This window comes from Lethenteron reissneri, chromosome 26 (assembly GCF_015708825.2).
Source record: "Lethenteron reissneri isolate LAM-NWPU_2019-01 chromosome 26, ASM1570882v1, whole genome shotgun sequence".
Lineage (NCBI taxonomy): Eukaryota > Metazoa > Chordata > Hyperoartia > Petromyzontiformes > Petromyzontidae > Lethenteron > Lethenteron reissneri.
Genome location: NC_083804.1, coordinates 25,492,166 through 25,518,878, shown reverse-complemented (window position 1 = coordinate 25,518,878; position 26,713 = coordinate 25,492,166). Strand labels below are relative to the sequence as shown.

Genomic DNA, 26,713 nt, shown 5'->3' with positions numbered 1-26,713 from the left:
CCCATCATCACTCTGGGGTCGATAACATGAGTAGCCACTTTGTGGGGAAGCGAACAGTGGTTGTCTTTCGATTTAAAGCTTTCGTGACTGCAGGGATTCATCTTCTTGGTTCTTTCGGTAAATTCACGTAGAATGGAAATAATAGAATAATAAAAATAAAACATAATAAAATAATTCTCACGACGTTTCGGCCACAACGCAAGCAGCCGTCCTCAGGTGGAGAACAGGTCTGTCGAGAAGACAGAGTCTGAATGACACACCCCAGGCTTGGAGCGACTATTTAAGCTGGGATGGAGAGGGGAAAGAGCGCCTTGACAAAATAATTTGCAAATCAAGAGAAATTTAGCATAATTATTGGAAATGCAGATATGCGATTAGTACTACTTGTGAAATGCGTAGAAGGTTTGGCGGGGAGTTTAAAGTCATTATGCGCGTGCATTATGTAGAATTAGCAGCATCGAAGGAAGGGGATAGGGGTAACATTGATAAAGAGAAGGAATGTTAATAGTATGTAGCGGCAGTAACTAAACCACCACGTAAACAACTAAAGTATAAACTACATAGTATCATCAGTATACTAAATATACTCTCCAATAAGCTGAGCTACTAACAGTAAGTAATACATTACAATTCTACGTCACAAAAAATATAATATGCTTCCAGCTAAACTTTATTCTCTTATATCACACGAGTCTACACCGTACTATATACTGCCATAGACAGACCCAACATTAAATTATATACTGTATTACTATACACCACTCTATACCTTCGACTATATGTAGGGGTGTTAGAGAGAGAGCCGTTATGCATGGCAGCTTATGGGAAACAAACACAGTGGGCGGGGCTACGTGAGTGCACGGGGGGGTGCTCTCAACGACGTCCGCACCGGGCAGCCCGGGGCCCCACCCCTCAGCGGGGGTTGAGTATAAAAGGGGATGTGTCAGAGGGCTCGGGGGGAAATGTTAAGCTAACGAGAAGACTGAAGACATCTTAGCTAGAGCCCTGGACTCCCCTAGTTCGACGTCCTTATCAGGGCCGAACAGGATCGAGCCAGCGGCGTGGTTCCGAGAGCCAGAGCCGGTGCTCTTGTCAGAGCAGGTCTGGGACTCCGGGTACCGGGCCCGACTTACCAGTGTCGGGCCAGATAGCCTCCCCTAGCCCGTTGGTGGAGGACTAAGAGGCAGGCTAGGGTAGCTAGCGTGTGTATTCCCAGCTAGCCGGGTGAGGGGGCCGATACCCCCTCGAGTGTTATATGCCCACTGGGGTGCTGTGAAATAAACCCGTGTGCCTCCAACTCCGGCGTCAAGAGTCGTCAACGGTATTACATCTGGTGTCAGAAGTAAAAATCTACGAACATGGACACGCGCCGGACAGCTCGAGTCAGGATACCGGGGGCGGAGGACACCGCTGCAGTCGGAGAGCCCGGGACGGGTGAAGAGAGCACGGAGTAGTCGGGGCCAGATACGGCTACGCCGCAGCAACAGGAGGGTGGGGAGGTGTCGGCAGAGGGGCTGAGGCAGGCGCACGCCAAGCTGATGGAGCTGCTGCACGCCGCTGCCAGCATGCTGGACCACATCACTCAGCTGGGGGCTGCTGGACCGCCACGGGGCGACGAAAGCCGACGACCACAGCGCCTTCCCGCCATTTTGGCGGAACACCAATTTGAAAATCCCGCCATCACCGCAGCTGCAGTTGAGGGCGTCGCCGGCCTGAGCATCGCGTCCAACGGCGGGCATACAGTACCTGCCGCGTCATCGCCAACGGACGGGACGTCACCACGGGTGCGACCGGCGATGCCATCGGTCGTGCGCGCCGAAGCAGAGCCGGGTGAGGGGAACGAGGAAGGGCGACCTTCTGCGGCAGCCGCTGCGCTACATCAGCGACTGCCTCCACTCAAAGAATTTGTTGGCGAGGAAGGCGACTGGGGCGGCTTCCAGCGGCGCTTCCTCGCTCACCAGGAGATGGCGAAGTGGACGGACGCCGAGGCTCTCCGCGCGCTGCCAGCACTCCTCGACAGCGACGCCCTCGCCACTTTAACATCGGCACCGAAGGAGAGGCGCTCTACGCTGCAGACGGCGATGCAGGTGCTGGCTGCAGTTTACGGTCCGCCGTCAGACTGTCGCCAACTCTTCTACGATCGCCAGCGGGGGGCAAAGGAGTCGCCTCTGGCGTACCGCACAAGCCTACTGGCACTGGCAAAGGCGGCCTTTCCACGGATGGACAACGAAGGTGTCGACGCCATGGTTACGGAGAAGATACTCCTGCTGGCGGACGACTTGGAGATCGTCACTGTCGCACAGGACGACGCGGAGATGTGCTCCCTCCAAGCGGCACGACTCCTCCACGCAAACCTGCTCGCGCAACGACGCAAGGCCAGCAAGGCGGCGAGCGGGCGTACCGTGGCCGCAGCCACCCTCCCGGCGGAGGAGATCTGCGCCATCGACCATCAACGGCAGCAGGGAGCGGGAGTACGGGCGGACCGGGGCGGCTCGAGCCATCCTGATCATCCGTTGTCGTCACCAGCGCTCCCGCGTTGCTACAACTGCGGCATCCGGGGCCATGTCGCCTCGGGGTGCCGCTCTCCTCGGCAGCGCGGAACGACACCTCGACAGGACGCCGGCCCTCTTCCCAAGCTCCATCATCATAACCCGGCGAGTCGCGGCACCTCACATGTTTGGCCCACGCACACACCCGCCACACACTCATACACCGCACCGATTGGGGGCCAATATCGCGCATCATCGCACCAACACGCACCACTCTGGGTACTCAGATTGAACCCAGCCAGTGGTCCGTGTTGGCCCATCGTGTAGTAGCCGCGTCGTCGGGGTCGTCGGCCGTTGTGGGGCACAACGACGGGGTCGAGGTGCGCATCCTGGTCGATACGGGAGCATCGGCGACCATTATTTCGGAGTTAATTTACAATATTCTCCCTGCCCATAGCCGTCCTTTGATGCCTGTTAACGTGCCATTCTTTGCTTCTAACGGGGGGCTCACTTGGCATCATCGGACAGATTCGAGCCCAAATTTGTATCGGGGATATTAAATTGTCTGGGCCGATTTTTGTTTCCTCCTCGCTGGCGGTTCCGTGCCTGCTGGGGACGGACTTCCTGGCCAAAATGCCGATTAGGATTTTAATCGACCAGGGATGCATTGAGCTCCCGTCGGACGGCGTTCGCAACGGTGCTGGCGTTTGTAGATAGAACGGTGCGCGTTCCTCCGGGGGCACAAATGTTGGTTCCTTTGAAACTTCGGCGGCCCTTCGCTAAGGGCATTGGGGCCCAAGGGGTTCTGCTGGGGCCATCTAGGGCCGGGGTTAGTGGACCTCATTTACTTCCGGCCCAGACCATAGTAAGAGGGGATGGAGACCCCTTCATCGCGGTCCTCAATGTGGGCTCGCAGACGGTGGTGGTCCCGCAGGGGACCGTGCTTGCTCACGCGACGCCGGTGCCCTGTGAGGAACCTGTCGCGAATCACGTGAGTGCTGTCCCTGCACCGTGACCACATTCGGACAGCGATGAAGGGTGGCTCGAGGCGCTTTGTGCGGGATCGACGGACCTGTCAAATTCAGAGCGTCAACAGCTTAAAACGCTACTGCGGGAATTTTCCGACGTTTTCAGTCGGGACAAATACGATTTGGGTTGCACTCATCTGCTGCGTCACCATATTGATATGGGTGACAGCGCGCCAATACGCCAGAATCCGTTTTGGTTAATTCCCGCCGAAAAGGACCATGTCAAATCGGCTATTGATGACATGTTAGCCGCCGACATCATTTCTCCTTCCACCACCAGCCCTTGGGGAGCGCCGATCGTCCTGGTTAAAAAGCAGGACGGCTCGTTGCGGTTTTGCGTTGATTTTCGGCGCCTTAACAAAATTTCGGTTGCCGACGCATACCCGCTCCCACGGATGGACGAATCGCTGGACGCCTTGGCGGGAGCGCGATTCTTCTCCACATTGGATTTACTTTCGGGATTCTGGCAGCTTCCTCTGGACGATGATTCAAAGCCTAAAACTGCTTTCCGTACACCGCACGGCCTGTTCCAATTCAACCGGTTGCCGATGGGACTCCACTCAGCGCCGGCAACATTCCAGCGTTTGATGGAATTGGTTTTGGCTGGATTGCAATGGGATTCGTGCCTGATTTATTTGGATGACGTTATCGTCTTTAGTAAAACTTTTGACGAACATTTCCAGAGGTTGCGGGCGGTTTTCCTAAAGATGCGGGCTGCTAATTTGAAATTCAAACCCCAAAACTGTCATCTGTTACGCGATTCGGTGCGTTATTTGGGACACATCGTCGGGCGCTCAGGTATTGCTATCGATCCCGCCAAAACGCAGTGCGTCAGCTCCTGGCCGACTCCCACCTCGGTGGGAGAGGTCAGGAGTTTCATTGGCTTCGCGTCGTATTACCGACGGTTCGTCGCAGATTTTGCGACGATTGCGAAACCCCTACACGCTTTAACATCAAAAGGGGTTCGGTTCCACTGGGGTCAGGAGGAGGAGGCTGCTTTCTGCTCCCTTCGGGATGCCCTGGTAAAAGCTCCTCCCTTGATTTACCCCGATTTTTCTAAGCCTTTTTTGCTCGACACCGATGCGAGCAACACGGGTATTGGGGGCGTGCTTTCCCAGGTGGTTGACGGCGTGGAACAGGTGGTTGCGTACGGCAGTCGGGTGTTGTCTCCGGCGGAGCAAAGATATTGTGTCACCCGTCGGGAACTGTTGGCAATTGTCTATTTCATCCAACAGTATCGCCCATATCTGTACGGTCGGCATTTCACCGTCTGCACAGATCATGCGGCACTGCAGTACGCCCTGCGAGTTCAACAGCCATCGGGACAATTGTCCCGATGGTTGGAGATCCTCCAGGATTTTGATTTTGAAACCACCTACCGTAAGGGCGTTCGCCACACCAATGCGGACGCTCTGTCGCGCATGCCAACCACCTCCGAATGTGCATGCCTCCTGGGGTCGGGACGTTGCAGGCCAGCAGGGGACATACCGGTTCCGGTCCTGGCGGCCGCCGGCGACGACGAAACATTGGTTCCTAATTCAATCGCACAACAGGGAAAAGATTCCCTGTTGGGGTTGCCCGTCAATGAATGGGGGCGCCTCCAGATGGAGGATACCTCTCTCCTCGGGTTGCGTCGTCGCGTCGGCTGTGCTGGGCAGGGCAGGGGTGATGCCGACGCATGGGAATTGGTGCATGGTCTGCTAATGCATTGGGATGGGAAATCCCATCGACATCGGCTGGTGGTCCCTTCGGGGTTGCGGGGCAAGGCGGTGTGGGCCGCACATGAGCGCCTCCTACACCTGGGGACCCAAAAGACCCTCGCCTTACTCCAACTCGATTTTTTTTGGCCAGGCATGACGAAGGATGTCGGGGGTTTACTGGGGTCATGCCCTCGGTGCGCGCAACGAAAACCGCCAGCACGTGTGTCTAACCCACCCTTGCAGTCAATCAAAGTGTCCAGAGTTAACGAACTCGTCGCGCTGGATATTTTGGGCCCATTCCCCGCCACACCCAGGGGCAATAGATATTTGTTGACGGGTGTGGAGTATTTCACGCGCTGGCCTATGGCCTGGCCCCTTGCCAACCAGTCGGCAGCAGCCATCGTGGAGGCCTTTGTTCAGGGTTATGTCCTGGACAAAGGTGCTCCGGAGCGGCTGCTGACCGACCAGGGCAAAATTTTTTCCGGTAAATTGCTCAAAGAAGTCTGTGAGCTCCTGGGCACGAAGAAAATTCGTACCTCCCCTTATCACCGGCAGACTGACGGGATGGTCGAGCATTAGCATCAGACCATCACGTCAATGTTGTCACAGCAGGTGTCGGACTCACAGACCGATTGGGACTTGCAAATTCAAGGGGTATTGGCGGCGTACCGGATGGCCCCCCACGCAGCTATGGGATTTTCACCCTTCTACCTCATGTACGGCCGCGAACCTGACCCGCCTGTTCGTGCCCAGCTGCAGATCCCCGCGCCTCAGGGAAAAACTAAATTGGCTGACCATGTGAAATTTAATTTGGCCAAATTGACAGAGGCACGGGTGCTGCCATACAAAACTCTGACCTCCGTCAGAAAGCGAACGAGCGACTCAGACGGGGTCGGGCGCACATGCTGCAGTGGAAGCCGGGGGACAAGGCATGGCTGCACTGTCCCCAGGTGCCATTAGCAACCTCCTCTAAGCTGGTGCGGCCGTGGTGGGGCCCTGTGGAGGTAGTTGAGGTGTTGCGACCGCAGTGCGTGCGTATCAAATGGGGAAAGCGGCGGTGGTTCGTGCACCCCTCTAGATTAAAACCATTCGTCGCAGCACACATCCCCACTTCACACACGCGTGGCCAAACATGTGGGGGGTCGGCCGACTCACTGGGTCCGTCTCCGTCGCTCTCACCTAATGCCTTGCCGGCTGTGCCACCTCCAGGTGCATCAGGAGTGACGGGCTCATGCCCGATCACCCCTCCTGTGGATGCCAAGGGTCACGCGGCGTCGGATGAGGACTCACCCCAAGACGGACTGTTGCCACAGGACGGTCCGCCACCCGGGGTTACCCCGTGTGAGAGGCCCGCTGCAAGGACGCGCGCTAAAATGCGCAGACTGTTGTGAGGACAGAAGATGTGTACATAGGTTGTGTTCATTGTGTGTTGTGTGAATGGTGCGTATGCGTTGGGCTCACCATGTGTTGGGTGTGTGGTGGGTTCCCTGTAAATCGTATGTATGCTGTTTTACGGAATTCGTATTTATTCGGGGGGGGGGGGGGGTGCGTCGGGTTGTTTTCTCTTCTTGCTGTTGCGTTCTTGTTGTGTTCTTGTTGTTGTTCTTGTTATTGTTGAAAAATAGTGAGGCACACGCACGGTCAGGGGGTAAATGCGCTTTTATTGTCGTTTTTTTTGTATGTTGGCAGCCGGGACGGCTGCAAGCTATGCGGGGGGGGGGGGTGATGTAGGGGTGTTAGAGAGAGAGCCGTTATGCATGGCAGCTTATGGGAAACAAACACAGTGGGCGGGGCTACGTGAGTGCACGGGCGGGGTGCTCTCAACGACGTCCGCACCGGGCAGCCCGGGGCCCCACCCCTCAGCGGGGGTTGAGTATAAAAGGGGATGTGTCAGAGGGCTCGGGGGGAAATGTTAAGCTAACGAGAAGACTGAAGACATCTTAGCTAGAGCCCTGGACTCCCCTAGTTCGACGTCCTTATCAGGGCCGAAAAGGATCGAGCCAGCGGTGTGGTTCCGAGAGCCAGAGCCGGTGCTCTTGTCAGAGCAGGTCTGGGACTCCGGGTACCGGGCCCGACTTACCAGTGTCGGGCCAGATAGCCTCCCCTAGCCCGTTAGTGGAGGACTAAGAGGCAGGCTAGGGTAGCTAGCGTGTGTATTCCCAGCTAGCCGGGTGAGGGGGCCGATACCCTCTCGAGTGTTATATGCCCACTGTTGTGCTGTGAAATAAACCCGTGTGCCTCCAACTCCGGCGTCAAGAGTCGTCAACGGTATTACATATACATTGTAATATAACACTATGTATTATTATACCCACCCTACTGTATATCACACTGCTGTATATTCACTATACAATTACGATACTATATATTACCTTATACATTGTATTAAACATTACAATTTTAAACTATTTATTATTATACAATCTGCTATACACTTTTTTTTCTTCTTGGTAAAGTCACGTAGAAGGGAAGTAATAAAATAATAAAAATAAAACATAATAAAATAATTCTCATGACGTTTCGGCCACAACGCAAGCAGCCGTCCTCAGGTGAAGAACATGTCTGTCGATAAGACAGAGTCTAAATGACACGTCTTAGGCTTGGAGTGTCTATTTAAGCTGTGAGGGAGGAGGAAGAGAGCCTTGACAAAAGAATTTGCATTTGAAGAGGAATTTAGCATATTTATGGGAAATGCAGGAATGCGAATAGTGCTAATTGTGAAATGCGTGGGAGGTGGGCGGGGGGTTTTCAAAGTCATATTATGCCCATGCATTATGCAGAATTAGCAGCATCAAAGGGTGGGGGCAGGGGCATCACCAACAAAGGGAAGGAATGTGAATAGTATGCAGCTGCAGCAACCAAACAACCACGTAAAAGACTAAAGTATAAACTTCATAGTATCATTAGTATACTAAATATACTCTCCAATAAGCTGAGCTACTAACAGTAAGTAATACATTACAATTCTATGTCGCAAAAATATAATATGCTTCCAGCTAAACTTTTTTCCCTTACATCAAACAGGTCTCTCTGCAACCCTCAAAAACGCTAAGATGCCAGCAAGCAACATCAGCAAAGATGAGCGTTTTGAATTAGCTCAATTAAAAAAGAGGGATGATATTGTCATCCTCTCAGCCGACAAAGGCAATGCCACTGTCATCATGGACAAAACAGAATACAACAACAAAATCCAAGAACTAGTCAACGATGGCAGCTATACAAAAATAAAAAGAGACCCCACCAACAGCCTCGTCTCTAAAACCAAGCAAATCATTTCTGATTCAATCGCATTAATTGATCAGACCAAACAGTTCTCGTTGAAACCTTCTGCAGCCAGGCCACCAAGATTATACGGCTTGCCAAAGATACATAAAGAAGATACACCTCTTCGTCCCATTGTCTCTACTATCAACTCCCCCACCTATAAATTGGCTCGTTTTTTGTCTGAAATCCTACGGCCTTTCACTGGAAAAAGCACCTCTGCGGTACTAAACTCTACTGACCTGGTATCGACAATCAAGGGGATTGCCCTGTCCCCAGACGACCTGCTTGTCAGTTTTGATGTGGTTTCCTTATTCACCAAAGTTCCTGTACCTGACACCATCGCAATCATTGAAGACTTGGTTCATCAAGGACTGAATGCTGGGGTACCCCCCCTGGTGAGACACTGCTTAACCAATACATACTTCGCCTGGAATGGAACTTTCTACAAGCAAACTGAGGGCACCCCAATGGGCTCCCCCCTATCTCCGGTTGTAGCCAACATCTTCATGGAGAAATTTGAGACTGACGCCATCCAGACTGGCACTCTAAGCCCGACCTTATGGAAGAGGTACGTAGACGACACCTTTGTCATCTGGCCACATGGCCGGCCTGCTCTAGAGCAATTTCTCGACCATATCAATTCCATACACCCAGCCATCAGATTCACCATGGAAGTCGAAAAAGATGGCAAGCTACCCTTTTTGGATGTCCTAATTAAAAGGAGACCAGATGGTTCAATGAGCTACTCTGTCTACAGGAAAGCCACCCATATGGATGCTTACCTAAAACCGGATTCCCACCACCATCCATGCCAGAAGAATTCCCTCATCAAGACTCTATACCATAGAGCCCAATGCATTTCCGACCAGGAACACATTGCCAGTGAACTAAAACACGTACGCCAAGCTCTTAAGGCTAATGGTTACTCCGACTACACAATCCGCAAGGCCATCACTCCAACCATCAAGAAGGATCCTGTTGAGGAGCCTTTCAAGACCATCACCTTACCCTACATTGCTGGGGTCACAAAAAAGATCTCCAAAATCCTGATTAAACACAAGATCCAGGTCCGATTCAACACAGTACATAAAATCCGTGATCTGGTCCCGTCTGTAAAAGATGTGGTTCCAGACATACAGTACCCTGGCGTCTACAAACTAAGTTGCCTCTGTGGTAGCAGTTACATTGGAGAAACCAAACGACATGTCTCGGACCGCATCCGTGAACATAAAGCAGACCTGAAAAACGGTAGGACAAACACCTCAGCCGTGGCAGATCACTGTTACAATTCAGTGGGCTCACATGACATTGACTTCTCCAAGACAGAGGTTCTCTGCAAGCCATCTGGCTATCATGAGATATTCGTTCATGAGGCGATCCACATATACAAACACAGAGACAATTTCAACCGAGAAGATGGATTCTGGCTTAGCAATCATTGGAAGGACGTAATAAACCATTTCGAATCTTAACTGATTGTGTTCACGTTTACGGTGACTCTCAGACCGCGTTCCACTCACTGGCATTGCATTCTCCGCAGGGAATGGATTCTTTGCTCTGCTACTCTCCCATTCTCATATTTCGTTGCTGCCTCTTAGTATCTTTCACACGACGGTCAATGGTACAGTGTATAATAACAAATAGTATAACATTTATATGCTTAATACAATGTACAAAGTAATATATAGTATCGTAATTGTATAGTGAATATATAGCAGTGTGATATACATTAGGGTGGGTAGAATAATACATAGTGTAATATAACAATGTATAGTCGAAGGTATAGGGTGGTGTATAGTAATACAGTATATAATTTAATGTTGGGTTTGTCTATGGCAGCATATAGTACGGGGAAGACCTGTTTGATGTAAGGGAAAAAAGTTTAGCTGGAAGCATATTATATTTTTTGCGACATAGAATTGTAATGTATTACTTACTGTTAGTAGCTCAACTTATTGGAGAGTATATTTAGTATACTGATAATACTATTAAGTTTATACTTTAGTCTTTTACGTGGTTGTTTGGTTGCTGCAGCTGCATACTATTCACATTCCTTCCCTTTGTTGGTGATGCCCCTGCCCCTGCCCCCTCCCTTTGATGCTGCTAATTCTGCATAATGCATGGGCATAATATGACTTTGAAAACCCCCCGCCCACCTCCCACGCATTTCACAATTAGCACTATTCGCATTCCTGCATTTCCCATAAATATGCTAAATTCCTCTTCAAATGCAAATTATTTTGTCAAGGCTCTCTTCCTCCTCCCTCACAGCTTAAATAGACACTCCAAGCCTAAGACGTGTCATTTAGACTCTATCTTATGGACAGACATGTTCTTCACCTGAGGACAGCTGCTTGCGTTGTGGCAGAAACGTCGTGAGAATTATTTTATTATGTTTTATTTTTATTATTTTATTACTTCCCTTCTACGTGACTTTACCGAAAGAACCAAGAAGATGAATCCCTGCAGTCACGAAAGCTTTAAATCGAAACTGCTATACACTGTACCATTGACCGTCGCGTGAAAGATACTAAGAGGAAGCAACGAAATATGTCACTCTCCCATTGCTGGGGTCACAAAAAAGATCTCCAAAATCTTGATTAAACACAAGATCCAGGTCCGATTCAACACAGTATATAACATCCGTGATCTGGTCCCATCTGTAAAAGATGTGGTTCCAGACATACCCTGGCAGTCTACAAACTAAGTTTCCTCTGTGGTAGCAGTTACATTGGAAAAACCAAACGACATGTCTCGGACCGCAAACGTGAACATAAAGCAGACCTGAAACACGGTAAGACAAACACCTCAGCCGTGGCAGATCACTGTTACAATTCAGTGGGCTCACATGACATTGACTTCTCCAAGACAGAGGTTCTCTGCAAGCCATCTGGCTACCATGAGAGATTCGTTCATGAGGCGATCCACATATACATATACAAACACAGAGACAATTTCAACCTAGAAGATGGATTCTGGCTCAGCAATCATTGGAAGAACGTAATAAACCATTTCGGATCTTAACTGATTGTGTTCACGTTTACGGTGACTTTCAGACCGCAGTGCACTAACTGGCATTGACTATATATCTTGTATTCTCCGCAGGGAATGGATTCTTTCCTTCGCTGCAAGTCTCCTACCACCACTCTCCCATTGACATATTTCGTTGCTTCCTCTTAGTATCTTTCACGCGACGGTCAATGGTATAGTGTATAGCAGATTGTATAATAATAAAAAGTATAAAATTGTAATGTTTAATACAATGTATAAGGTAATATATAGTATCGTAATTGTATAGTGAATATACAGCAGTGTGATATACAGTAGGGTGGGTAGAATAATACATAGTGTTATATTACAATGTATAGTCGAAGGTATAGGGTGGTGTATAGTAATACAGTATATAATTTAATGTTGGGTCTGTCTATGGCAGTATATAGTACGGTGTAGACTCGTGTGATGTAAGAGAATAAATTTTAGCTGGAAGCATATTATATTTTTTGCGACATAGAATTGTAATGTATTACTTACTGTTAGTAGCTCAGCTTATTGGAGAGTATATTTAGTATACTTATGATACTACGTAGTTTATACTTTAGTTGTTTACGTGGTGGTTTAGTTACTGCAGCTACATACTATTAACATTCCTTCCCTTTATCAATGTTACCCCTATCCCCTCCCTTTGATGCTGCTAATCCTGCATAATGCACGGGCATAATGACTTTAAACCCCCCGCCAAACCTCCTACGCATTTCACAAGTAGTACTAAACGCATATCTGCATTTCCCATAAATATGCTAAATTCATCTTGATATGCAAATTATTTTGTCAAGGCGCTCTTTCCCCCCTCCATCCCAGCTTAAATAGTCGCTCCAGGCCTGGGGTGTGTCATTAAGACTCTGTCTTCTCGACAGACCTGTTCTCCACCTGAGGGCGGCTGCTTGCGTTTTGGCCGAAACGTCGTGAGAATTATTTTGTTTTGTTTTATTTTTATTATTTTATTATTTCCATTCTACGTGACTTTACCTGAAGAAAAAGTGGTTGTCTTATGGGCTGGGTCACCCATGATATGGGAATGTGGAATTTCACCACTGGCGCAGGGATATAAAAAGAATAGCACTTCCTCACTGTTTATTTGATTAGGAAACCATACAGACTCTGAATATTCTACACCGTAAACAATGATATCTGTGAGCAATTTTCCATTGCAACACACATTTTGTCATGGCAGTGTTAACACATCATTAAAAATACAATCGCCAATAACTGCTAGAATAATACTGCACTTACAATGTTCTACGATAATGACTACAATTATTACAATATATAATCATATGTCATGATCTATCTGCTCAAGGTGAGTCTCCCCAACTCACTTCCATCCCTCATTCTCGTGATGCTAAAAAAGCCAACCTGTTCTTGCATTGCTCCATATTCGTGGTGGCCACTCTGCACATGTAGAAACCTTCCTTTAGCTGCCACTCCATCATCAGTCTCGACCATCAGTCATTGTCTCTTATAGAATGTGTTTTTTCCCAGCTCACATGTAAGGGCCTCCCCTTAAGACTCTATTTCACCTCAAGGAAATACCGTTTGCAGTGAGCAGTGATGCAGTTATGGCAGTTGGATCTATTTATTCTAAGACTTTCTGGGTTTGACCCAGACAGCCCGAGCCCTCCAGCAGTGGATAGATCATGGCAGATGACCTGGGCAGTCCAGGCATCTGCGTTGGGGTGGCAGGAATTGATTTGTACTAAGATCTGGTGGTATTGTAGCAGAATTAATTACAGCTAAACTACAACGTTGTGATAGATCTAGGCTGACTGAGACAAATGTCCAGACGTGGTCTGTATAATAGGTGGCAACCCTCCAAATAACCATTGATATTTCAGGTTCGATACTTACCAACCACAACATTCCAGGGTTTCAATGGAACGCAGTGAGCAGCAGTCAAAATCCATTCCAAGTTGAGGATTGTCCCTCCGCAATATAAATTGTTCTCCAACTTTACCAGGGCCTGAAAACGAGATAAAACAATGTTTCTTACACGCCTTAGACATTGGGGTGCTCTCATATGGAAGTATAGAGGTTCCAGTATGACACAAATTCGTCCTGCAGCCCATGTGAACTATCGTTTTCCCTCTGCAGAAACATCATAACACTGTTCTGACAAGTGCCAGTTTACATGTTTGGTATTCTGAGTTGTCCTGGGATGGCGTACCGTTGTGTACCGGCACATTTACACCACAGCTTGTACTATAATGAGGTGGCATCACGAAATGTAAGATTGCCTTTCACCCGATGTGTATTATTTATAGTGATTGGTGGACAGTCACATTTTTTACCTCGATCGAAAGGCATGGGGTCATACATGGGTCAGATTTAACCCCTTAAGTATCTTGATTTGAAGCTGAATATTCAGTCACATCATAGCCTCACTGGATGCTAGATGAATCAAGTAGTCACGTAAAGTGTTGCAACTGAACACAATGACAGACAACTGACATTCCGTGAAGTGTAATTCCACGTGCCCTACATATACTGGAATCTTTGAGCGTGAGTAACTCACGTGTTATATAAAGCCGATGCCATACCTGCCAGGGGCAGTCACCACGAGGACAGTCCATTCCACCGGCAATGCTTTTGACATCTTCCCTCTGTTCTTTGATTGAGGAAGTGTTGTGAGGCTGTGTTTTTAAATTCTCATCCGAGTGGCTGGTGGAAAATTCATCCCGACGATTTTCTTCTCTCTTCGCCCGTATTTCCTCCGGGTGCAGCCGCCCACATGGAAACGCCTCTGCATCAAGTCACATGTCATGCATTGGGAAAGTATTTGTGGTGCATCATCACCTGCTGTAAGCATACTGTTGTTTAATGGCTAACATTATACATAGAGTTTTGTATTGGCACTTCTTTTCGATTGCAACACAAGCGGTCGTCCTCAGGCGGAAAAAATAATCCAGCAGTAGAACTGCTGAGTCAGGAAGAACACAGCGAGAGAGCTGTTACAACAAGAGGTTATATATGTGGCAAAGGGCAAGCAGGCCGGGTCTGAGCTGGAAAGGAATTCCATCCCCGCACACAAGCACTTCAGTTGTGTTAATGGGGGCGATTAGGGAGAGATTATGGAGAGAGATTAGCATGAAATGAGCTTCCGTCGCCGCATAAGATTATCGACCCCGCATATGCGTACAACAGCAGTGTTAATGGGAGATTAGCACTATGTTGATGGGAGAGATTAGGCAGAGAGATTAGGGGGATTAGAAAGTTCATGTCATGTCTATGTGTAACACAAGCTGCGGTGCTGCCAACTGCGCTGTGAGAGGCAAGCGCGTCAACGCAAGACAACCACCACAACGTTGGTCGCACCAGTGAGACACGCAAGCCCAGAACACAGTCAGAACCATAGATACATCGAGGCTAAGGGAGCAGAGGTGGCCATGTTAGTGAGACCCAAGCCTGTTAATGCAGAGGCACCCAATAGGGCAATGCAACTCAGAGAGTTGGAGTTGACAGCCAAACGGCAGGGAAGAATGGAAGCACCACAGCAAGTTACGACTTTGCTTGGTAAATAACGTCCTTCCAATGATTGCTCAGCTTATACCCATCTTCTTGGTTGAAATTGTCTCCGTGTTTATATATCTGGGTGGCTTCATGCACTAGTCTTTGTTGGTAGCCTGAAGTTTTGCAAAGTACCTTGGTCTTGTACAAAACAATATAGTGCGAGCCCAATGTGTTATACTGTAACAATTATCAGCCACAGCAGAGGTATTGGTTCTGCTGTGTTTCAAATCTGCCTTGTGTTTGCGAACACGGTCCGAGACATTTCGTTTATTTTCCCAAATGTAACTGCTGCCACAGACACAACTTAGTTTGTAGACACTAGGGTATTGCATGTCAGGAATGACATCCTTCACGGATGGGATAAAATCACGGATTTTGTGTACTGTATTGAATCGGATCTGGATCTTGTGTTTGTTTAAGATTTTGGAAATATTTTGGTAACACCTGCTATGTATGGCAAGGTGATGATTTTGATTGCGTCCTCAGATGGTTGTCTCCCCATGGTTGGGGATACAGCTTTGCGGATTGTGCAGTCTGAGTATCCGCTCATCATGAGGGCTTGGTGTACGTTCTCCAGTTGATTGGCTAGGTGGCGCTGGTCGGAGATGCAGTGGGCCCTATGGTGTAGTGTTTTAATAAGGAAATTCTGTGCCGGATGGTGGTGGGAATCAGGTTTTAGATAGGAATCTGTGTGGGTGGATTTCCTGTAGACAGAGTGTCCCAACGAGCCGTTAGGTCTCTTCTCAAACAAAACATCCAGGAAAGGTAGCTTACCATCCTTCTCCACTTCCATGGTGAATTTTATGAATGGGTGTATGGAATTGATGTATTTTAAAAATTGGTTCAGTGCTGGCTGGCCATGTGGCCAGATGACGAAAGTGTCATCTATGTATTTCTTCCACAGGGAAGGACGTAGGGTGGATGTCAGGATGGCATCTGTATCACATTTATCCATGAAAACATTCGCTACCACTGGTGATAAGGGAGAACCCATAGGGGTACCTTCATTTTGTTTGTAGAATGTATCATACCAGATGAAGTAAGTGTTGGGCAGTGCCTCACCAAAGTTGGTATATCAGGATTCAGTCCTGTTGGACCAAGTCTTCAATGATTGTTATGGTGTCAGGTACAGGTACCTTGGTGAACAGAGAAACTACATCAAAGCTGACAAGCAAATAATCTGGAGACAGTGAAATGTCCTTGATTAATGAAACCTAGTGAGCTGAGTTAAGTACTGCTGAGGTGGTCTTGCCCGTGAATGGAAGCAGGGTCTCAGACAGAAATTGGGCCAGTTTGTAGGTAGGCGAGTTAATGGTGGAAGCGATAGGACGGAGTGGAGTACCTTTTTTTATGGGTTTTTGTAAGGCCATAAAATTCTGGGTGATCTAGCAGCCGAAGGTTTTAGAGAGAGCTGCTTGGTCGGTTCGATTAGAGAAGTCGAATTAGTGATGATATTGTTGTTTTTTTGTAGCCAGGCGGTTGGAAGGATCTTTGTTGATTTTGGTTTAACTGCCATCATTAAGAAGGTCCTGGATTTTGTTGTTTAATGTGGTTTTATCTATGACTGTGGCATTGCCCTTGTCGGCTGAAAGGATGGCAATGTCATCTCTCTTTTTCAATTGAGCGAGTTCAGAGCGCTCGTCCCTGCTGATGTTAATAATGGGTTTCTTAGCGTTTTTGAGGATGGCGGCGATTTCAGATCTTGCCACGTCTGCTGGGATGTGACCCAAACCTTTGAGGGCTACGTCAATCTGGGCAATGATATCATTCACTGGGATGTGTTTGGGGATGACTGAAAAATTCAGCCCTCCAGCTAGTACCGATTTTAGGCTGCTGGATTATTTTTTCTGCCTGAGGACGACCGCTTGTGTTGCGATCGAAACGTCGTAATATGTTATTTTTAATTTAATTTTATTTTTCTACCTACGTGACTTTACCGAAAAAACCAAAGAGTATGGAATCCTGCAGTCACGAAAGCTTCAAATCAAGATTGGCACTTCTGTTTTCAATATTTTGTACCTAAAGTTCTCAAAAGCCTGCAGGTAATCCAGTAAATTTAACATCGCATGTGTAGTGACTGTGATTGTCACTGTGTGGTGCTGGGCTTACGAAGCCACGGCGGATAATGTGGTGGCATTGTGTAGCCCACTTATTGGGCGTAGTACCAGCCCTAACGGGGTTTGGGTGAGCCCTGGTCAGCGCGGAGGCACCACGTACAGTGTGCGGTGCGGGCTCCCGGTCAGGGAGCGAGAGGGAGTGTCAACCAGCCAGATATCATCCACATCCCAATGGATGATATCATTGCCCACCGGTGGACGGGGGCTGCTGGGCGGTCACGTGGTATAAAAGAGCTCTCGGGGAGCCTTCAGGAAAGAGCTCGAGAGATCTAGAAGGTGGGCGGGGCGAGGGGCGGAGGCAGCCCCAGCCCAGGCTGATATAACGGGTGCCCTGTGAGGGGCTCAGGGTTCTTCGTGTTGCTGGTGATGAAGATCCACTTCGGGTAAAAAAAGCCTCTAGACACGTGGTTCGGGACCCAGCTTGTGGTCCGGGCCGGGATAACGAACCGTGTCTAGTTCTGTCGTAGCATGGCTAGATGAGCATTCAACACCAACGTGTAGGTTGTGTTATGTTATGTTGAGTTACTGAATAAATAGTGTTGCTCCCAAGGCAACGTCTGTGATTCAGTTGGACTCACTACATATGTACACAAGCCTTGTGCAGACAACCAACTCAAAATAAGTGCATATGTGGCAATTTTTTGCATTTTACACCATCAACTTAAAGAGCTAAGAACATATGACTACAACAACAGTCAGCGGCGAGTAAGGCAATGCCGAGAGATTTGTACATGCAATGTCCACATTTGCATGTTGTCACATCTATTTGTTTTCTGGCCTGTGCTATATTTTTCTGTCGTGGGGATTTCTTGCCATTTAAAAATGTGAGGTTATACAGCAGGGGTCCTCAAACTTTTTAAACAGGGGGCCAGTTCACTTTCCCTCAGACCTTTGGAGGGCCGGACTATAGTAAAAAAAAAACTATGAACAAATTCCTATGCACACTGCATATATCTTATTTTGAAGTGAAGAAACAAAACGGGAACAAATACAATATTTAAAATGAAGAACAAGTAAAGTTAAATCAACAAACTTGCCAGTATTTCAATGGGAACTATGGGCCTGCTTTTGGCTAATGAGATGGTCAATGTCCGGTTCCATATTTGTCACTGCTAGTCGTAACAAGTGATGCAAGTGTGCATCCGTTAGTCTAGATCTGGTTGGAGATTTCAAATGTTTCATTCTGGAAAAAGTCTGTTCACAGACATAAGTGCTGCCAAAGATGGTTGCCATTTTGAGTGCATGGTTCCTGAGATGAGGATATGTCTCAGAGGGGAGAGATGCATAGAAATTATGAAGGCTGCTTGACTTGAATGCGTCTTTCAGAGAGTCACAATTCTGCAGTTCAGCCAGTTCCATTTGGTAAATTGTATCCACATTTTCAATGTCAATAGAAAATAGGTTATGGAAAAGCTGTATGTCCTGTTCATGGAGATGAAGCTCTTTAAATCTAAATTGGAACTCCTTTTGCAATTTTTCCAGTGAATCCACACATGTTTTGTTTGGGAATGCAACCAATGGTTTTTCCGCTAACATATTTTGAGTTGTGGGGAGATGGCAGAAGTTTTCCTCCTTCACTTGTTTGATGAGGAGGCCTAATTTTACTTCAAATGCTTTGACATGTGATTGCATATCACAGATGAGCTTCCCCTTCCCTTGAAGTTGCACATTGAAACTGTTGAGTAGCTCTGTTAAATCTGTCAGAAAGGCAAGGTGCCATTTCCATTCTGCATCATTGAGCTCTGGTACTTCTTTGTTTTTTGAAAGCAGAAAAGCTGTAATCTGTGGAAGTAAGTCATAGAAACGTTTCAAAACTCTCCCTCGACTCAGCCAACGGACTTCTGTGTGGTACAGAACATCTGCATAGTCAACATTTAGCTCAGACAGAAATTCCTGAAATTGTCTGTGGTTTAGTGCATGAGCTCTAATGAAGTTAACGCAAGATACCACAATTTTCATAACAGAGTTCCACTTCAGTGATTTACTATACAGCGCTTGTTGGTGGATGAGGCAGTGTATGGCTATTGGATGAGAATGGTTATGTTTGTCCATCTCTTGGTTAATGCGAGCAATTACTCCTTTCTTAGACCCCACCATGCTAGGAGCACCATCAGTTGTCACACTGGCTAGTTTAGCCCAGTTTAGCTCCAAACCATTCACAGTTTGGCAAACCTTTTCATAGATATCCTATCCTGTAGTTGTTCCTTTGATGCTTTGCAGTGCAGCAAGCTCTTCTGTGACTTCGAAATAATCATTCGTCCCACGAATAAAAAATAGAAGTTGTGCAGAATCACGAACATCATTGCTTTCGTCGAGTGCCAAGGAAAAATAGGAAAGTTTTTTTGTGGAGTTTTGCAAATGCTGATGCAAATTGTCTCCCATTTCTTCAATCCTCCGTGTAATTGTAGGTCCTGAAAGACTCACTGTACTAAATAAATCGGCCTTCTCTGGATACATCTCTGTGGCAACAGAAAGAAGGCATTCTTTAACAAATCCTCCCTCCACGAATGGTCTGCCAGTGCACGCTATTATCTTGGCAACTGGAAAACTCGCTCGCAGTGATAAAATATTTAGCTGCTTCTGCTTCACAAAAGTATTTTGCTGAGTTGTTAATGTATTTTTCAGTTTTAATATTTTATCTTTTCTCACTTCTCCGACCAAACAATCATATTTATCTTTATGTTGAGTTTCATAGTGTCGATGTAAATTGTATTCTTTGAACACAGACACTATATTCTAGCATATCAGACACACAGCTCTTTCCTTGTACTGCATGAAAAAGTAATCATAAGTCCACTGTTCTTTGAATATCCTACACTCCGAGTCAATTTTTCTCTTTCTTGACATCATTGTTTCCTAGGGAGTCAAAATTGCTATTAGTAAAATACCAATATATATACAGCGCTACAAAAACAATATACCAGCAATAACTTTGCCCACACAGAGACATACAGACTGCACTGCCCATCAATGCAGTCTGATTGGGGGAACTCCGCTTTTACCCCAGGCTCACACTGGTGCGGGTGCCATTTAAAAGTTAATTATACCTGCAGTTTAGTTCACAGATCGCAGTGCGATCTGCGAACTCGCATAGGAATCTGATCGCATGGGGGAGAAGACCCATGCGATCCGATTCCACTGCAGGAAAAAGAAGGCACATGTGCCTTTTTTCTTCCGAATCTAATGCAAGTTCAGCCATACAAGCATATGGCTGAACTCGCACTGCTCAGAGATCGCAACAGTATGAACCGGGGCTTACACAACATACAACATATAACCTCATACAACTGAATAGCAATCAGAATATAAATGCACTTACTGTCATTTAAATTGGGTTTCCTACTCCTCGGCTGTCTGTCACTGACCAGCACGGGAAAACAACAGGCAGCCCCTCCAGCCCAATTAGTGACCATGGGCCGGATAAATGCCCTCGGTGGGCCGCATGTGGCCCGCGGGCCGTAGTTTGAGGACCCCTGTTATACAGCATCAGAAAACTTAGGGAGCTCTATTCAATAGAGCATCTAAATCCCATGGCATTGCTTGATGTTGGGCAAAAAGTAGGACATGCCGATTAGAGCTAGTGGTAGAAATTCCACATTCCTAAGTTGGCGGCAAGCCAGCCCATAAGATAACCACTTGGCTTCCCCGCAAAGTGGTATCAATTATATCGACCATAGAGAGATGACGGGCCAAGTAAACCCCCAACCAGGATTTGAAAGCACAAAATTCCGTTTGTGAGCTGCTCACCAGACGACTGAACCAACAGTACTAATACAATATTAATTATACAATGCTCATGATGGATATAATGATTGTCCCACAACTTTTAAAAAACGTTCACCAACATAGGCTTGCCACCTGTCTGACTCGGACAGTCCATGAACTGGCATTTTTGTTTGGGTGGCAGGAATTGAATTGTTGCGAGATCTGATGGTATTAGTTTTTACTTCCATTACAGAATACTGCACAGTCTCGATTGACCTGGGCTGACTAAGAAATATGTCCAAAATGTGTCCGTGGGAAAGGTGGCAACACTAGACAAAAGGGAAGTCTTTATTTCCAATGGTGGAATTCAAATCACTTTACCGATGGGGCACAGTTTGCCATAGGCAGGGGAGATGAGAAAGGTGCTAAATGTTGACTTGAACTGAGGTACAGAAAGTCGTCAGCCTTCATTATTTGAGAGGAAAACATTCCAAACGTCAGTGGCTGTTTCAGAGTGACCTCCCAATGAGTGGTGGTGGATGTGCATATAACGTAAAAATGTCAACTGCAGTTGTACGGTATTTAAGGCAGTAATATTAAAATTACAATCTTAAACTGTCATCACCATCATACATGGTCAATCCATTGCTGCATGATGACCTCCCAAAACCACCACCACCTTTAATGATCCTTCGATACAACAATTCACCGAGCATCTGCGCACACGGATTTCATGAATATTTTTGGCGAATTTCCTCTTAGATGTGTTCAATTTCTTGGCTAGAACTCCGTTATTATTCTTGACCAGCAGCCATCGTATATCTTCTAGCGATGACGTTTTTCTCAAGCCAACGAACTTTTCTTGACATTTTGAAGAACATTCTCTGCCTGCGGATCTTGCCTAGTACACATGTTCCTATTTATGTCTCTCCATTGAATCCGGAGCATCTCTCCATGCTTTGTGTACTTTTCATTTCCCATTTTTTTTTTAATGACCATGTTTCAGAACTATCTGTCACTTCGTTAGGCACATTGGTATGTTACTTATACTTGCATTCTTAACACGATGGAATTACAGTAATAGTGTAATGCGAGCGTAAATGGGGTTGTTGCTGGGCTCGGGTCCAATCACACGGCCGGGGATATTGGTGGGCGGAGCCTGGTCTGCAGGGCGTGTGGGAGGGGCCACCGTTCGCCTCGGCTCCAATGGGGGGCGAGGTGAATGGGGGCGGAGCCAGCGGGAGAGAGAGAGATAGTATGGGAAGGTCGAATCTGAGGTTCCGGAAGAGGAGGAGTCAGGGTCACGTGGGGGAAATGTATATAAGTGGGAGCCCGGAAGAGATCGGGGCAGTTGGGGAATCTAAGAGGCTGAGCCACGTTGGGTGGTGAGAGGGATCTGTGCCATCGGCCACGTGGACGAAGGACCTCTGCACGCCGTCGTCCAGCGGTGTGCGGAGTGCGGGAATAGGGGAGTTAATGAGAGAGTGTGCGGGCAAGAGAGAGAGAGAGGGAGAGAGCGTACGCAGGGCGCACACGAGACAGGACTGGTCCGGGAGAGGGAGAGAGAGCATACACGGGGCGCACGTGAGACAGGACTGGTCCGGGAGAGAGAGAGAGCGTGCGCGGGGTGCACGCGAGACAGCACTGGTCCGAAGAAGAGGCCAGTGGGGGTGCAGAGAAGAGCCTAAATAAAAGACGAACGGAGACCAGCATCGCCTGACAGAGTCATTTATTACATTGGAGTCAGAAGTGGAACGAGATGTCTAAACATCTCAAGAAGAAGAATATACCTGCACCATCTTCAGAAGACGAAGAGGATCTTCCTCCGGCGGTAGCGGTCCCGACCATGGAAGGCGTGTGCGAAGTGGCGGCGAGCGACACGCCAGGAGTACAAGATGTCGTCGGGGCGGCCGGGCCGTCTGCGTCGACGGGCGTCGAGGACGGCTGGCGACACGTGGCAGTCCAGCTTGATTCGCTGCGGGCCGTTCTGCTGCATTTAGTCACCCTGGTGGCGCCAGCGACGATGCCGGATCGGCCAAGCAGCGAGCCTGCAAGCGGGGAGCCTTCGAATGGGGCCGAGCCGTCCGCCATTGGGGCCTGTGCGACGCTTCCCGCCCTCTCCGACACGCAGCAGGACGCCGCCATCTTGGGTGTGGTCGCGGACGAACGGCGGGAAGCCGCCATCTTGTCGCCGCCGCGGTGGGAAGCCGCCATCTTGTCACCGCTGCGGCGGGAAGCCGCCATCTTGTCGCTGCCACGGCGGGAAGACGCCATATTGTCACCGCTGGAGGGGATGCCTGCATCGGAAGACAGCAGCTCGGGGACTCACAGCCATTGCTTGACGACGATTAAAGAATTCTCAATTGGGGGGAATTGGAGTGCATTTGCGTGGCGGTTTGAGTCGGCCGTCCGAGCCGCCAAGTGGACGGATGCGGAGGCCTTCGAGGTTCTGCCGACGCTCCTGGACGACAAGTCTTTGAAATTCTTCCGCTCCATCAAGGCCGCGAAGAAAGCGATGCTGAAAGGGGCGTTTGAAGAGATGGCGGAAGCGTACGAGCCTCCGGACGACGCACACCGCAGATTCGTCCAGAGGAAACGGGCAACCGAGGAGTTGCCTGTTGCTTTCCGGGGCGTTGTGCTTGAGTGGCCATAGCCGCATATCCAGAGACGGAGCCCGACTTGTTGAAGCCCTTGATACTGGGTAAGATGTTGGAGCTGTCCAAGGATTTGGGCATTCCGATGCCGATATGCGGCCATGAGCTGCTGACCTCCCGGATGGCAGCCAAGTGCCTCGACGGGCATTTCAACTTGCGCCGTTGGGCACAGGTGACCGCGTGGACGGGGAGCCCGACCGTGGAGGGAGGCGCCACCGGGTGGACTCCGTCAAAGGCCGTTTTCGTGCCGGACGAGAAGGGGCCTGGCGATCTCTCTGCAGCGGCGGCCCAGTGGGTTCCTCGAGGCGAAGCGGAGTCGCGCTCCGGCCCACCGCTGAGGGATCGTCGAGATGGGGGGGAGCCGGGCGTCGGGCCGACTTGTCGTGTTACCACTGCGAGCGTCTTGGACACTTCGCGCAGGACTGTCGGAGTCGCCCTCGCCTGCCTCTTCAGCCGGAGTCCCCGGCTAGGGATGCGACGTCAACGCCGGAGAGTCAACCGTGCCAGGCAAGTTGGTACGCATCAGACACCCGGCAAGGCCTGTCATCTCATGCATCACCGTTGGTATGCGTTCCGGGGGCCTGTTCTAACGGGGGGACTCTAAGGGATCCGCATCGCTCGCTGACACAGTGGCGGAAATTGACACGGAGAGTGGTCGCAGCCGCTACTGGGTCATAGACCGTGCCAGGTTCGATACAGGGGGTCGACGTGCGGATTTTGGTAGATTCGGGTGCGTCCGCAACTATCATCTCGGACATTATATTCCATCTCCTGTCCATTCCGCCGTCGCGGGTACCACCGGTTTACGATTCATGTATTGCGGCGAACGGAGGGAGTATGGGCATCATTGGTCAGGTAGAGGCGCGTATTTCGGTTGGGGGTGTGTCGGCTGCGGGGACGGTGTTAATCTCCAGGTCCCTCGCTGTGCCGTGTTTGTTGGGGACCGATTTCCTGGCAAAGATGCCCATTCAGATAAGGGTTGATCAGAATTGTATTGAGTTACCAGCCGGCCAGAAGATTTTATTTTTGCCGTCGCCATGGGGACAGTCCGCTCTGGACCGTCAGGTGCAGGCGCTATCCGATGTTTCGGTCGACATTCCACCTGGCTCGCAGATGTTTATCCCACTGCGTTATCAGAAGCCCGTGCCTGGGGTCGATGGGGCGGCGGGCGTGTTGTTGTCGCCGTCCAACGCGGTTACGGATGGCCTGGCGCTGGTCGCGGCACAAACGATTGTTCGGCTAGGTCAGCCTCCGTTTTTGCAAGTGTTGAATGGAGGCACGGACAATGTCGTCTTGTGGGCCGGAACGGTTTTGGCACATGCTACGACCGCCTTCACGGCCCATGATAATCCGGGCCACCGGGGCCTCATAGGGGGGGTTTCGGCCTCGACGGCGCAGGACGATCGATGGATCGCTGGGTTGTGCCAAGAAAATGCGTCCTTGACTATGGACCAGCGGTCCCCGCTTCGTGCGCTGTTGGAGAAATATTCTGATGTCTTTAGTAAAGACGATTTTGATTTGGGACGCACCTCGTTGCTCTCCCACCATATTAATACTGGGGATGCTGCTCCCATTCGGATGAATCCACATCGGTTGAGCCCGGCGGAGAGGGATCATGTACGCTGCACGGTGGACGATATGCTAGCTGCTGACATTATCTCTCCATCCAACAGCCCGTGGGGCACTCCGGTGGTCCTGGTAAAGAAAAAGGATGGTAATTTACGGTTTTGTGTCGATTTTCAGAAGTTTAACAAGTTGTCGGTTGTGGACGCTTACCCCCTGCCGCGTATGGATGATTCCCTCGATGCCTTGTTTGGGGCGAAATTTTTTTCCACTCTTGACCACTTTTCGGGGTTCTGACAGCTCCCCCTGGACGAGTCTTCGAGGGAAAAGACGGCTTTCCGTACGCCGCAGGGCCTGTTTCAGTTTAATTATCTTCCCATGGGGTTGAATGCCGCCCCTGCTACGTTCCAGAGGTTGATGGAACTCGTGTTGACCGGTCTGCAGTGGTACACGTGTTTGATATATTTGGATGATGTTATTGTGTTCAGCCGTACATTTGAGGAGCATCTTCAAAGATTGGATGCTGTTTTTGCTAGGGTGCGTTCCGCCAATTTGAAATTTAAGCCCAAAAAGTGTCACCTTTTGCAACGATCCGTACGCTATTTGGGCCACATAGTCAGCTCTGACGGTGTGGTCACGGACCCGGAGAAAACGGCATGCATCCGGGACTGGCCGATTCCGGCCATGGTGGGTGACGTGTGTCGTTTTGTCGGGTTCGCTTCCTATTATCGTAGGTTCATTCCAAATTTTGCCACGATCGCTAGGCCGTTGCACCTCCTTTTCGCGAAGAACCAGAGGTTAAGCTGGGGGCCGGCGGAGGAAGTGGCATTTAATGGCCTACGCGATCGCTTGGCGTCAGCACCGACGCTGGACTTCCCTGATTTCACTCTGCCTTTTATTCTGGATACCGACGCTAGTGACACGGGGATTGGGGCCATCCTATTGCAGTTTAAGGGTGGCGTTGACAACGTTGTGGCTTACGGGAGCTGCATTTTATCTCCGGCGGAGACCCGCTACTGCATTACCCGCCAGGAACTGTTGGCTATAGTGCATTTTGTCCGTCAATACCGGCCGTATTTGTATGGCCGCAACTTTATTGTGCGCACGGACCACGCAGCTCTACAATATTCCCTGAAAGTTGACCAACCATCGGGCCAATTGGCACGATGGTTGGAAACTTTGCATGAACTTTCATTTGAAATTCAATATCGTAAGGGGTCGCGTCACGCTAACACGGACGCGCTCTCCCGATTGCCGCAGGGATCCCTCTGTGCCTGTGCCTCTGGCACTAATAGATGCACGTGGGTTCTACAGCCCCCGCGTCCTGTCTTGTCCGCTGTGGTGATGCCTGGGGCTTCCACGTGCCTGGAACCGGCCGACGGGGTTTTGAATTTGCCGCATTCCATGTGGATTCGAGAGAAATTGCTCGATGATTCGCTGGGGGCCTTACGGAGTCGGGCTGCAAAGGAGAGGGGATATCCGTCGTCCGATGGGACGCTGGGAGTGGCTCTCCGGGACGACTTGTTGATGTGGAGGGAAGGCTTGCACGATTGCTGGTATCTTGTTGTGCCGTCGTCGTTGCGATTTGAGTTGATTCGGATTTTGCACGCAGAGTACATTTCGGGGTGC

The 26,713-nt window shown here is 49.2% G+C and overlaps 1 protein-coding gene across 1 annotated transcript in view; it reads right to left on the bottom strand.

The window, feature by feature from the left end:
• LOC133347935 (coagulation factor X-like) overlaps positions 1–26,713 on the bottom strand; it is a 66,925-nt gene that overhangs the window by 3,636 nt on the left and 36,576 nt on the right. Inside the window, exons 8-9 of the mRNA XM_061560692.1 lie at positions 14,076–14,278; positions 13,387–13,498 (exon numbers count right to left, since the gene is read on the bottom strand). Of these exons, the coding sequence (XP_061416676.1) occupies positions 13,387–13,498; positions 14,076–14,278 (315 nt within the window). The remainder of the gene's footprint in view (positions 1–13,386; positions 13,499–14,075; positions 14,279–26,713) is intronic.